The 14,237-nt window shown below is 42.4% G+C and overlaps 1 protein-coding gene across 3 annotated transcripts in view; it reads right to left on the bottom strand.

Moving 5' to 3' along the window:
- Positions 1–5,460: 5,460 nt before the first annotated feature.
- akap11 (A kinase (PRKA) anchor protein 11) overlaps positions 5,461–14,237 on the bottom strand; it is a 30,845-nt gene continuing 22,068 nt past the window's right edge. For all 3 annotated transcript variants that reach the window (XM_086123196.1, XM_086123197.1, XM_086123198.1), the window contains exons 10-12: positions 13,559–13,605; positions 11,592–11,791; positions 5,461–9,107 (exon numbers count right to left, since the gene is read on the bottom strand). In XM_086123196.1, the coding sequence (XP_085979322.1) occupies positions 8,922–9,107; positions 11,592–11,791; positions 13,559–13,605 (433 nt within the window). In that variant the 3' untranslated portion in view covers positions 5,461–8,921. The remainder of the gene's footprint in view (positions 9,108–11,591; positions 11,792–13,558; positions 13,606–14,237) is intronic.

The raw sequence follows: 14,237 nt of genomic DNA, 5'->3' as shown, positions 1-14,237 counted from the left end.
GAGACTGGAGCGACTGGTCAGGAAGGCCAGTTCTGTCCTGGGCTGCTCCCTTGACACTCTGGAGGAGGTGGGCAACAGAAGGATGCTAACTAAGCTAAAAGCTATGATGGACAGTCCCTCCCACCCTCTCCAGCCCGCCCTGACAGCACTAGGTAGCTCCTTCAGCCAGAGACTGTTACACCCGCGCTGCAAGAAGGAGAGATACAGACGCTCGTTCCTACCAACTGCTGTCAGGCTGCTGAATAAAAAATAGCAACAATAATATTATTAATAATTAAATGATGTGGAAAACAACTGTAAATAGCACTGCGATTTATCCATTTTGTATTTATATTGCACTTAATTGAACGGTGTTTGTTTGTTTTTTCTTCTTCTTTCTGCCTACATTCTTGCTGCTGGAGGCTGTAAATTTCCCCAGTGTGGGACAAATAAAGGATATCTTATCTTATCTTATCTGCTCAACATTTTCAGTTATTTGCTGTTGTATTGCCGATTTTCAAAATGCAAATGATCTGTTTACTTTATCTTCAAAGAATAGTTTGTTTTGTTCTTGTTTGGTAGGTGTCTTATATGAAACTGCGACATTGCACAATTTATTGGACAGACTTGTTTAACTCATCCAGTACCAGCCAATTGTAGACCAAGTCTGAAAAGACGTAAAAACGTCTTTGGGAGTGAATGAGTTAAGATCACACAACGTAACTTGGGTGGCATTTTATTTAGTATTTTTAAATCATCTTTTTATTTTTGACAATATCTGTAAATTTAGTTTCCTGCTCTTAATTGTGAATGCATACTTGATGGTTTTAAATGCTCCTGAAATTAAGTGCTGCTTGACGAGCCTATATTGTGCATGTATGTGACGTCGCTGAAGGCCTAAGGTTGAAATGCACGGCCCACCACTGTTTGCATGGCAACACATCAAAGCAGAAATCTGATTGGACAAAAAACAAAACAAAACCTACAAACAACTCTGTGACCAAGACACACTATGAAATGAAAAAGAAAAGACTGCTGGGAATACATTATTCCCATTTTATTTAAGTTGTAAATGTAGTCACTTTGGGTGAGAGTTGGAATTCACCCTCGGCTTGTCACCAGTTAGTTGCAGGTTTTGAACTGACAACGTTGGATAGGATTTAACCGAAGAACTTGACACTCAAAGAGATGAAAATTTGTCCCCAAAGACAAACAAGAATCTAGAAGACAAGACAAGATCAAACAAATCTAACATCAAATATTCAGAAAACCAGATTATTGCTGTTGTTGTTGTGTTTCCTTAAAATAATAACTTTGACAATGTATGACTCCTGGATAAAAGTGCATTTATTTACATTCATTTGGTTCATGGAAAATTCAAAACCAGAACAACTGAATGTAGAGTAGACAATGACACTGCAGAGTATATTCAAAGGTCTCGTTGAGTCATCTTGTTTCTGGGTGCATTCCAAATATGCATATCGGGGTCATAAATCTAACAAAATGGCCAAAGAACACTAACAAGACACCTGTAGGACAAATCACACCCTCAACAATAATAATTCAAAACTATCAAAACAATGATAAAGTTTCTTGAAAGACAAATTGGGAGAGGATGAGGGAAACCTCACGCCCTCTCAGACTCCCGCCATCACAAAAGTAACCTTCGCTGTCGCCGATGGGAAGCCGACGGTTTCCCGCTGTAAAGTGTTTGGAAAACAGCCTTGGAAGTTGAGCTCAGAGTGAGGGATCAAACGGCGGTTTCCCACGGAAACGCAGGCCGCTATTTTGTTGACCCAGCTGTGCACCCTGGCGCCCTCCCAAGTGCAAAAAAACCTTCCCGCCAGATTGCAGCGTCATCCGATTCCCCCGCCAGTGCTCAGACGAAACGGACACTGGAAACTGGAGTCAGGTGTTGGGGAACCACCAGTACGCTTCCAATGTACCTCACTAAAGATTGTGTAACCCTCTGGATAGATGATGCTGGAATTTTACAACGTCAATTACACAGAACACCATCGCTGGAACATTCTTTTTAAGTACCGTTTGTAGATGCGCTATACATGTACAGTAGAAGTTTGGCTCGTAATGGAAAAGTCGTACCATGTAACTGTAATCTGTTACAGTTACAGAAAAGGTCACATCTTTTTGGTTTTTAATTTTCTTCTTTTTAAAATGGGGGTTGTTTCGTTGGGTTGCAGTATGTGGGAACAGAGACGACGCAGTCGAGTCCTCGTCTGCTCTTAAAGTAGTTGGCCGGAGAAGCTTTCCCGCAGTTAAGTGGATAACTGGTCATAATATAGCTTAATGGACCGCCATCCGACATAAGGGTTTTGCTGGCCACCAAATACAGGACACGTCATTGGATACGTGATCGTCTAAAAGTGGTCGGTTTCAAAAGTGACTTGAAGGTAAAAGATGGTGACTGTTTTGTACCATATTTACTGGAGGACTGATCCTATCTAGCGATCGCAGCAGTCGATCACCGGGCTGCCCATTGAACATCCACAAGATAAAAAAGATGTATCTAATGTATTTAAATAGTATATTTTTGTTGTTGTCTTTTTTCATATTTGATAATGACGTCAAGGAAAAGTAAGTAATCAAGTTACATTACTTTAATATTAAGGCACTGGGCTTATGTTACTAATTACATTTTTTTTAAGCGGGAACGAGTAACTGTATCAGAATGCACCTTGAAAGTAATGATAAATAATACTGTAGTAGTACCTCCTGTACTACTTGCATTAAACGAGAGCTAGCATGATGTTGCATCATATTCCAGTGATCTATTATCGATTTGTTGTTCGAGAGGGTTGGGGAGGATGACTTGAACCCTACACATGTACTACTTCCTCACTTCCATTTGTGCGTTTGAAGAAAATTTCTCACAACAAATCGACAACCGATCAATGGAATATGGCACATCATGCTAGCGCTCGTTTAAGGCTCTCCTGTACTACTACAGTATAATTTATCTTTTGATTTTTTTTCTTTTATCTTCTATAGCTTGACATACTATATTCTTTGATGTTTTATTGTCATGTATGTACAGTATATAAATTAATGTCAATTGGATTGCCCTCATTTTGTATTCAACGTTTTGTCAATAAAATTAAAGGGAAATTTAAAAAAAAAGGAGAGAAAGAGAGAAAGATACTTGTCAGACACATTCCTTGACTGCTGTATCATCCTGAGGAAGCCTGCAATTAAATGTTTCTGCCTTATACTCATTCTGTTCCCATTTGTCAGCCCTCCACTATGCCGAACAGACAATTCCATTCATGAGCACCATAGTGTTGGCCTATTACACGTCGTACAGTAATTGCAGGTGTTAAATCACACAGCAACAGAGGTGTTGTTGCGTCTGTTATTGAGACCAACTTTGATATAATACCACAAACCTTCTGGTTGTTTTGGCACCTATCGAGTCGACTGCTTTCGAGTCGACACACTCTTGCTTGCAATTACAGTACAGCATGCTTGAGAGCAGTGTGTCAACATTTGGTGGGTTGGCTTTGGAATGATAAGCAACAACAAGCTTTTCAATAAACCACCCAGCAAGCACCTTCCCGACAGGATAACATAATTTCATTGATAGATCAGACGGCTGTTGGAGTTGTAGTTCATGTTTGTCATGAACACTGTGGTTTAAAAATGTCAACATTTTCAGGGATTAATTGCCAGCTACAGTATTTGACGGTAATTCATTTTTAGTTTTCATTCACACTCAGAGCCCTCTAAGTGTGAATGAAAACTATTCATTCATTTTCCGATCCATTTTTTCATCACAAGGGTCGCGGGGGTGCTGGAGCCTTTCCCAGCTGTCTTCGACCAGTAGGCGGGGGACACCCTGAACTGGTTGCCAGCCACACAGAGACGAACAACCATCCACACTCACACTCACACCTAGGGACAATTTAGAGTGTTCAATCAGCCTGCCATGCATGTTTTTTGGAATGTGGGAGGAAACAGGAGTACCCGGAGAAAACCCACACAGGCCCGGGGAGAAAATGCAAACTCCGCACAGGGAAGCCGGAGCTGGAATTGTACCCCGTACCTCCGCACTGTGAGGTCGACGCGCTAACCACTGGACCACCAACTGTTTTTAAATTATTATTAAATGTATCTATTCGGGTTGTGCATCGCCTCACAAAATACAATGCAACTTTATTTCTATTGTGCATTTCACAACAGCTGCATCTGTAACAAAGCACCTTACATCAAAATTAACAACAATAAAACAACAAAAGAAAGTGAAAACAGTAAATTAAAACACAAATGAAGGATACTACTTCAACTACAGTAGACACCAGAAAACAATAGAACAGTGTCAGTCTCACATTGGGTCGAAAGCCAAAGAGAAAAGATGCGTCTTCAAACGAGTTTTAAATATGGACAGAGAGAGGGCTTGCCGAAAATTTAACGGAAGGTCAACCCAGAGGAAAGGACCGGCAACAGAAAAGGCTCACTTCCCTCTGAGGTGCTGTTTAGTCCTCGGCACCTCCAGTAGCATCTGGTCTGCAGACCTGAGGCACCGGGCAGGTATGTAAGGGTGGAGGGGCTCAGAGAGCGAGGCCATTACAACATTTGAAAACAAACAGAGCTACCTTAAAACGAACTCTAAAATGTACAGGGAGCCAGTGAAGAGAAGCCAGGATTGGGGTGATGCGCTCCCTCTAACGAGATCCAGTCAGGAGGCGAGCGCCAGCATTTTGGACCAACTGGAGACACTTGAAGGAGGACTGGCTGATTCCAAGACGGTGTAAGGTGCATGACAGTATTCGATCAGAGATGTAAAGAGGCATGTCAGACGAAGCCCTATTCATATCCAACCTGTACAGCTTGCACATGTATCTCATTATGCCGTTTTCACCAAAATGATTTGTGGATTCACTTGGACGGATGGTTGACTGATAAATTATAATTTTATCACTGCACTCTACTGTAAGTCCTTCGCTTGCCAATATTGCTACATTATTCTTCTGGCAGCACAGTGGTTTAAATAAATGCATGGGCAGGATTAGCCATATGATGTCCGGAGGACGTTGGGCCATCAATGGCAGCCTGCAAAAATAGAAGTAGACTATGAGGTAGTACATAAAAAATAGCGACAGAAAATAAAGGCGTTATCTAGTAAATTAAGTTAAACTAAATATTGCTTTCTGTATGTCCTGAGTGGGTTGAGCAAGTTTTGGGAGTCGTGTCCATTACATTTCTGACTGTGGACGGTCCAGCCATCCAATCATCCATTCTCTACCGCTTATCAGGGGTTGGGTTGTGGGGTCAACAGCTTTAGCTGGCAAGCCCAGACTTCCCTCTCCCCAGCTCTTCAGGTGTGCGCGCGCTTGTGGCCATCCGCTCGGTGAAATGTTGTGTCACCCTGGCCACCACGCTGAAAAAAGTCTGGCTATCCCCCTACATGTGTTTTGTATTCATTTTTTTTTAGTTCCTTAAATGAGGAAAGAAAAGGAGCCAAAAGGGGTTACCACGTAAACACTTTATTGCCACACAGAGCTTTTTTTCTGAAATAAAGTACTGATGTCAAGCTTACAAATGTGCATTCACTATTCAGCAATGTCACGTAGAGAATACTTCGCTGCACATGTGTGTGTGTGTGTGTATATATATACTGTATATATATATATACGGTATATATATATATATATATATTATATGCCTTTATTTGGTAGAACTTTACAAGTAAGCAGGAACCGATACAGAGTGTGAGTGGGGGCTGGTGTGTGTGTGTGTGGGGGGGGGGGGGCGCTTTGAAAGCAACACTGGAATACAACAGCAGCGGCCATTTTACAAAATTTTGCAGGTGCACATCCAGCGTCCAGCAAGCACAAAAACAAGCTGGAATGTGAAGGGAATGTCTTTGTACAAAACAGTCTCTTTTCACAATTTTTTACATACCTTTTAACTCAGTGTCACTGCAAGGTTAATTTGTAATACTTCACACCCTCTTCATCGTGAGCACAGTGTAACTTTTTTTTTCTTTCCGTAGTGCACCTTTTGACATATTTCTTGATTAAACAAACGTTAGACAGATGGACAGACAGACCATTTTGGTCAGCAGCCTATAGTGTTGAAGCAGGAACAGATGGCATGGCGCTTTCAGAACAAAATCTTGAGCCAGGCAGTTGAAGACGAAAAGAGAGATGCAAAGCCAGGCTTTTATCAATTACAACACATGTTTACAGAAGCATGTCTTCGCTGTCGGGAGTCTCTTGTTTACAAATTTGGGACAATTTTATGTTTTTTTTTCCCCACACTGCCATACTATTCATCAATCCCTTCATCAGCCTATAATTTTTTTAAAATGTGAAATTCACCAATATTTGATGAATTTTAAAATATATATCTATATATTTCCTGAAAAGTAACGGTTTAGGAGATGAATCCACCCGACAGCGATGCATTGGTTAAAAGATTTTGGACTTTCTAAAGTTTCGCGCTATTAGAATATCACGGCAAGCCGTTATCAAATGCATGAAGGCGGGCGGAGGGGGGGGGGGGGGGGGTATAAGGCCCACGACATAGCTCATTAAAACCGCATCCAAGTGGTTCCGCTGTGCCTGTGCACACAGATGTAATCCATCGGGGAAGTTGTGGTCATCCATCTGTGGCCTGACATCCGTTCGTCGTGAGTGTGCGGTTAAACGATGCACGTTATCTGCGTCAATAAAACTTCCGCAATTGGGACACACGGATGACCAACACTGATGATGACTGGCGTTAACGAGCGGCGAGTTTGGCAACATTACAGCCATCAACAGTGGCATATTTCCGCTTAGCGCCTTGAAAAAAATACTTTTGTAATACCGATGTACCTAGTCAACATAATTCACATTTGGGATAGGCATGATCAATAACACTTTTTAATTGATCCTGAGAATTCAGTCATGTGCGTGGAATTGTGTTTGGAAGCAAATGAAGCTCGACATCTCAACTCATTTGATGTATCACGAAGTCTAAAGGGCCACCTCGAGTCTCACCCCGTTTAACCTTCGGAATTGCCTGTTGCAGTTTAAAGTCTCAATGAGTTTGTCATTGAAAGAAATATTGGCGAATGTCTCAGGTCTCAACTTGATTGCCTTCAAAAGAAGTTTTCGTTCCCCATCAACAGAAACCTGCAAAGGTTTACGGACTAAAGCCTGAATGAGCCATCGAAAGAACTCTTGATTGCCGTCTAAAAATAAGTCTCAGTTTGCTATCTAAACCTAAGCGAGTTTGTAATCCAAAAGAAATCTTGACTGGCATCCGAGGCTTATTAATATGTTTGCTGTGTAAAGAAGCCTCAATTGCTGCTTGAAGAAGTTCCAGCGACAGTGCCGTTTATAGTCTGGGCAAGTTTACCGTCTTGAATCTCAACTTGTTTTGCGTTTAATGAAATCTTGCTACATTGTTTGCGGTCAACAGAAATCGCAACAAATTTGCTTTCTAATGAAGTCTCAATGTGTCCGCTTGATGTCCATCTCTCAGTGTGTAAAGAAAGTTGAAGTAAACTACAGTCAAAAGCCTTCCTTGCCGTCTCAAGACGTCCGAACGAGTCAAAACCATGAAGAAGCTCACCGCTGGGATAGGCTCCAGCACGTCCGCGACCCTCGTGAGGATGGGAGGTCAATGATAAGTCAGCAAGTTTACTCGCTTCCTAGTCAACTGGTTTGACGTAATAACGAGAAAAAGAAAAAAATAATTCCCTGCAGTGTATAGTAATTTTTTTTTCATCTAAAAGAACCTTGACTGACATCTAAAGACTCAATTGCCGTTAATGGTCTCAGAGAGTTTGGATCGGGAACTAAAAAAAGGCTCGATTAGTTTGCCGTCTGAAGAAGTTTAAGCGAGTACTATCTTAAGAATTGAATCGTTTGCGGTCGAAAGAAATCTCTTTTGCTATCTCGTCTCAACTTCAAAGGAGATTCTCCAATGTAAATAACAATCAATGAACGTAGAGATGCCCATCCCTAATCCACCGCCATTATTTTCCATTCCAATTCAAAGTAATAGTTGCGAGGCAAGCCACCATTCTAAGATGAAGGAGGAACACTATATTGGCGGGCAAATACAATTACGAGTTATCATTCTGTTGCCACAAATATGATCACATTGACAAATGAGAGCATGTTTTCTCTTGAGCTGTCCGGTCAAAACAACACAGAAATTGGGCTGGGGAGAGGGTAAACTTAACAGGGCAATTTTCCACTTTAGGAGGTAGCATTGGAGTCGTAAGTGAGCCATGACCAACCGCGTGTTAAGGGGTTTCCACACTGATGGAATCAACGTATAATGTTTACTAACCGCCTTTTCCAGCACTGTTGTGTTGAAAGCAGTTGCTTCTGTATGAAAGGCAGAGTGGTAGATCGACTCTGAGGCATTTTTTGTGGTATTTCTGTGTGAAAGAGGCTACGCATAAACCTTTAAAATAAAGGGAAGGGTGTTTGCATTTTTTGAAATGTTGCTTGAATGAGAGTGGAGAAAGTAACAATTGAATACTTCAGGGAGAGAAATACTTTTTTCGAGGCGGCTTCTACTCTGATAATGTAAGGGTGTGGTGTTCCTCTCGTTTGTGTGTGTTCCTCTCACATGTGGAAACACCAATGTCGCCAAGGTGAGCTGTGAATGTGATGACCTCATGGGCCTGGCAGCCATGGGGATCCCCAAACAAAAACACGCACGCACACACACACTCACTCACTCACGCTTTCTCTCAGTCGCAAATCGCCATGCCAGGAACAAATGGGATGGGTTCGCTCTCCTTCCTTTTTAGGAAAGTGTGAGGTGTGAGGCGGTCTGTTAAGTCAACATGTGCAAGGATACTGGAACAATCAAACAGTGGCGAAATAATACATTATACAAGGCCTTCAATCAGCTGACGGCGCCGTCTGGAGGAACATGGCTGCGGTAGCGCTTTGCTCAGGGGGGGGGCATCAAGGGGCTTACGCGTGCTCCAGCAGCCACTTGAAAAGGGGGACGCGGTGAGACTCTCTACCCGACTGAGGTGTCTCCTTCCTGGGCTGAGGCTGAGCGTGCGTCTGGCTCTCTTCACAGTAGCGTAACAAGAAGTGCAGCAGGTCTCCCACCCTCCACTTCCTCTCGCGCAGTCTTTGGACCACGGCTGGCAGCTGAAACCACACCAACAATTTTACTTCACTAAGATTGAAAAACTTTGCCTGTGTATGTAATCCTAGTGGTCGATTATCAGATTGAACGGAATGAAATCAGTGATACTCCAGTCTACTTGGTCGCAGCCATTTCACTTTCATTTTTGATATAATATTGTCAAAGACGGGCAATCTCGAGGCAGATCACCTTTCACATGATAATCAAGCAAAAATTAACGTTTCACAATATTATGGAAACAACAAGCGTGTTTCACTTATATTAGAGAATAAACAACATCCCCAAATGAATTGTCAATCGATTACTTGATAAAAAGATCAATGTCTCTAAAACTGGAGCCACAAAAAGGATGCCGAGAAATCAAGGGGTGGTACCTCCGTATTAGACACAAGTAAAGACAAAGGATGATCTTGGGGGGGGGGGGGGGGGGGGACATATACAAGGGGACGTGTTATATGCAGCATTTTACAGTATATATGTTTTTTCTTAATCATACATTTTTTGACTGGTGGGACTAGTACAAAAAATATGGTTTGATAATATTCAATGAAATGCATGCATCACTATTTTCTTCTCAACCAAAGCTAGATGGAAGACTAAACATACAAACTGCGATCCAGGCTTTAACTGGGCAGACACATTTACTTTGCATTTCATTTTAAGTCACTGTCCCATGAAAAGCATACATCTCCAAATTTTGAGAGGGTTTATCCGGAAAAACAAAAAATAAGACACGATTTTCGTGCTTTGGATTAAGTTGTGTGTAGATAAGTATGGAAAAGCCTAATCCAAAAATCGAACATAGTACACATTACAAAAGGAATGGACTGGAATGGTCGCGTAATTTTAATCAACGAATGGACATGTCCAAGATGGTTCAGCCTTGCTTGAGTAAATGGGCAATGGTTTGTTGCTGTCACAGATGACCTAAGATGCCAGCATAGAACAACTCTTGTCAAAATTAAATTCAACTTACTTCAACATAGTTCCTTGGCACCAAGATGGTGCCATCCCCGAGAAAAAATGCGACTTTTTGAGTGAATAATGCTGGATGGGTTCCCACGAAAAAGAAAAACAAATCAACCTGTGAATCATATGATGAATCTAAAAGAGATTTTGGTCTCTTTATAAATACACTAGCTAAACCCCGGTGGAATGAAAAAAGACGTTGTGGACAAGACAGCTATTGTTTGTAGAAAAATATGTATTTGGACAGATAAGAGAGAAAAACATACAGATGACAGAAAAAACGCATCTGTCCGACCTCGAGCGTTGTGTCTACTGTACTAACTTAGCTGTTGTCTCAGCTAGGCTCACTTAGCTGGTGTCGTAGATCAAAGCTCTTTGTAGGGTTCCCACTCTTCCACTTGCTTTTTATTTATGGACCTTTAAGGACTTTTGAGGGCGAATTTAGCCATTTTTAAGGCCTTTTTCCCCACTCAGCAGGGGATTCACGGTGGATTTAATGCCCGCTCAACAATATGTGGGCTGAACAGAAAGCTACATATCACTGAGCTGGTGTTCAAATCAGGCGGCCCGGTAGTCCAAAAACATGCATGGCAGGCTGATTGAACACTCTAAATTGTCCCTAGGTGTGACTGTGAGCGTGGATGGTTGTTCGTCTCTGTGTGCCCTGCGATTGGCTGGCAACCGATTCAGGGTGTCCCCCGCCTACTGCCCGAAGACAGCTGGGATGGGCTCCAGCACCCCCCGCGACCCTAGTGAGGATCAAGCGGTTCGGAAAATGGATGGATGGATGGAGGGTGTTCAAATCATTGCTGCCAAAGGAGGGGCACATCTATATTTTTAGGGGCAATTAGCTACCCTTTTATTTGACATACTGTATGTCAAATTTTCATTTTCCTACCTGTATTACAGGTGGGAAAATGAAAAAAAAATTGAATTCATTCACAAATAAAGTACACTAAGAAACTTCAATTTCTTTTTGAATAAAAAGAAAATTTTAAGGATTTTTATTGATTTTAGAAGCTTTCCCTGAAAAATAAGGACAATTAAGAACATAATTTTACAACTTTTTTATGGATTTTTATGAACTTTAAAGACCCATGGGAACCCTGCTTTGATGTGTAATATCCGTTGCGTCAGCGCTGATTGGTTGAAGCCAAAAGATGCGCCCGTGCGTACATGTCCGCGTTGATGCAAACACAGCAGAGAGCAGAGGACTATTGACTGCTGAGTCGCGGTTCGCTCGAGTGGCGTCGCTACAAATCCACAAAGGCGGAACTGCGACTGAGGGTTCATCATTTAAAATGCCTGCATGATAGTTACAAGAATGCGGCTCCTTGAGCCTGAGGAAGTGCATTACCATGGGTGTATTATTTTTGCCATGCTGTTTCTTGACAGTTTGCAGCTCCATAACCCTGATGCTCTTCTAAGAACATTCGGGCAACAATAGTTGCTTTACTTGGAGAGGTAGAAGGAAGTGAAAGCTGAGTGTTTTGACAACCGAAATGCATCTTTATTACCTGCTGGAGCTCATTGTCGGGATTCAGTTGGATCAGGGGAGCGCCGGCGATGGAGGCTGCCGCCCACTGCAGTAAGCTCCTCAACTGGGGATCGAGGGTCAGGTGTTGAGAGCTCCGTCTGATGTCACGGAGGTCCGAGTTCTGGATGATCAACAGAGTCCTGGAGGCCTGGACATGTGTTGCATCCACACACAGAGTTCCTACAACACGGCAACACATCATAAGGGTTGTTCACACGGCACACATTTGCTTCGGTGCTGCACCGACGTATTTTGTTGTGATATATCTTACACCGGTGCAAATTTTGTGGAGCGTTCACACATAAAAAGCTGCTGACTAAAGAGAAGCGTGTTTACCCCGGTGCAGCCCCACTTGCGTTCACACGGCAGTTTCTGCGGCCGTGCAATACGATATTGTTAATACGGAAATAAAACAAAGAGCTGTCGTGTTGGTTCTTTTTAAAACATACACTTTATTAAATTGTTTAACTCAAGCAACTACAGGCACGCCCTTCTCCTTCTCCGTCTCCATGCCTTCTGCTCGAGAGGCGTTCGATGACCGCCCCAGAAAACGTAAATCAACGATGACTTCAATGACACTGAGAAAAACAAACATAATGCGCCAAACAGAAAATCAAGAGAGGAAATCACAAAATAAATTCTATGGGAGAGTTATGAACACACAACAAAGGAACAAACTACACAAACAACTCAGTGACAGTGCAGTCTCCTACAAAAGGAAAGATGACAGAAGTACAACCGAGCACAAAAGCAACACATTCTACCCGTATGTGATCAACTCTTCTCATGCATAGCGAGTCTACCCCTGTAGCGTTCACACATATCATTTTATATTGGTGCTGCCCCGCAAACGAGCATTTACTCCGGGGTAAGTTTTTAACGCACCTCTTTGAGCAGGGTTAAATTAGCTCCGGTTTAAGCTGTTTTCAGGGGCTACACCGGTGTAACTTTGTACGTGTGAACGTTCTACGGGGGCAGCCCTGGTGCTGCACCGGAGTAAAAGTTGCTGTGTTGAACACCTCTAACGTTTCAAACTAAAGAACGAGTGCTATTAGGGAGCTCAGAGAAATGCAACAATAAGGCACGAAAGGTGTGGAGCGATCATGTCACTTGGTCCAGAATTGGCTGGTACTGAATGAGTTAAAATGCTCTTCATCGCTAAAGGTCCTGTCTCATGGTGTACGATCATCTTCAATACTGAAGAGGGAACCTGTTTAAAACATGCGGTGTGACTTGACCTTTTTTTTTTTTTAAATTAGTATGCCCGTTTATAAGCATCGGTAAGTAGTGCTCAACAGAGTGTATGTAGGCTCAGCATTTAAATGTCAATTTGAGAGACAGACACGATTGGAGGAAATATTTTGCCCCACTCACAAACCGTAGGAATTTATTACTTCTAAAATCAAACCACATTTTAATACACTCAAATGTGCGAAATCATTGAGAGCTTTGAGGTTTTCAGCAAAAATCAAATGACTTCACAGCACGTAACAATGTTCTTGGAGACATTTTAAATGTGTCGCGACGTTAGTGGGAGGACGTTTTCCTCGTTCTAATGTAGGTTCTACATGGGTCTCGATTCAAACAGTGAATTGGGCCTGTCAGAAGAATAGACAGACTCCATCAATTTGTGGGGGCACACGGAGGTTGTAATAATGCGGGAGTGTGAGGGGAGCGAGCGTAGACGATGAATGAACGTCAGTGTGGCTGACTCGTACTACGGGGGTGGTAAAATCCCCTGTGACAGGATGACGCACTCAGACACCATGGCGGGCTGACGTGCGCAGCCGAGCTCGGAGTCAATTGGGATGCCAATGACTATCGAGAAGAGACTAGACTCAAAGTAGAAGGACGTTGCCCAATCATTTATCTGTGCCGCTTTAATGTTACGATGACTAATAGTGACACGAATGAGCTGAATGAAAAAGGGAGTTGAAGAAAGCTTACCACTGGATTCCTCTTTGACCTCTGTTTCTTTGTCGTCTGTATGGTCACTGTCGGATAAGTCACAGGGGAGAATTTAGATTACAAATCGGTTGGAATCAAGAGTTGTCTTTCTGACTGGAATAACGTTCCTGTTTTAATTCCGTGATGGTCATGATTAAGACGAAATCGTTGATTTCTCAATTTCCGAAAACCCTCGAACCACAGATTATGTCAGAGAAAGATATTTTCAACCTGGGTGTGAGTCAACCGCTTCACTTGTCGGCTGGATTTTAAGTGTCACTGAGTGTCGTAAGTTGGGCACTGTAATGCGTAAAACAGAATTGTTGGCGGGGCAGAAAGCGGGTCGAATACAAAAGTCATCTTGCATATTTTAGGCACAGTTACGATGACAGCGTAGCTTTTTCTGTGACTGTACCTCCACAGTTATTACTTTATTGTCCAAAAGGACATTTTCTCATCGCTGCGCTGGGGTCATAACTACAATTTCCAAACTCAGACGTTTTACGTCACCGTGCTTGCGCCGATAGGACTACATTTCCCAAACTGAGCTTTTTTTTTTCTAACAAACACCTGTGCAAAGGTACCAAACTCAGAGCCTTCTTACTACGTGACTCAGCCTGTGCAAAATGTAGAGACACAGGTTTTACCGCATGCATATTTGTATCTATGGTTTTTGGCA

This window comes from Hippocampus guttulatus, chromosome 11 (genome assembly GCF_054856545.1).
Source record: "Hippocampus guttulatus isolate MCC_2025c chromosome 11, RoL_Hgut_1.0, whole genome shotgun sequence".
NCBI classification, from domain to species: Eukaryota; Metazoa; Chordata; class Actinopteri; order Syngnathiformes; family Syngnathidae; genus Hippocampus; species Hippocampus guttulatus.
The sequence above is the reverse complement of the archived record's forward strand: the minus strand, read 5'-3'. Positions and strand labels throughout refer to the sequence as shown.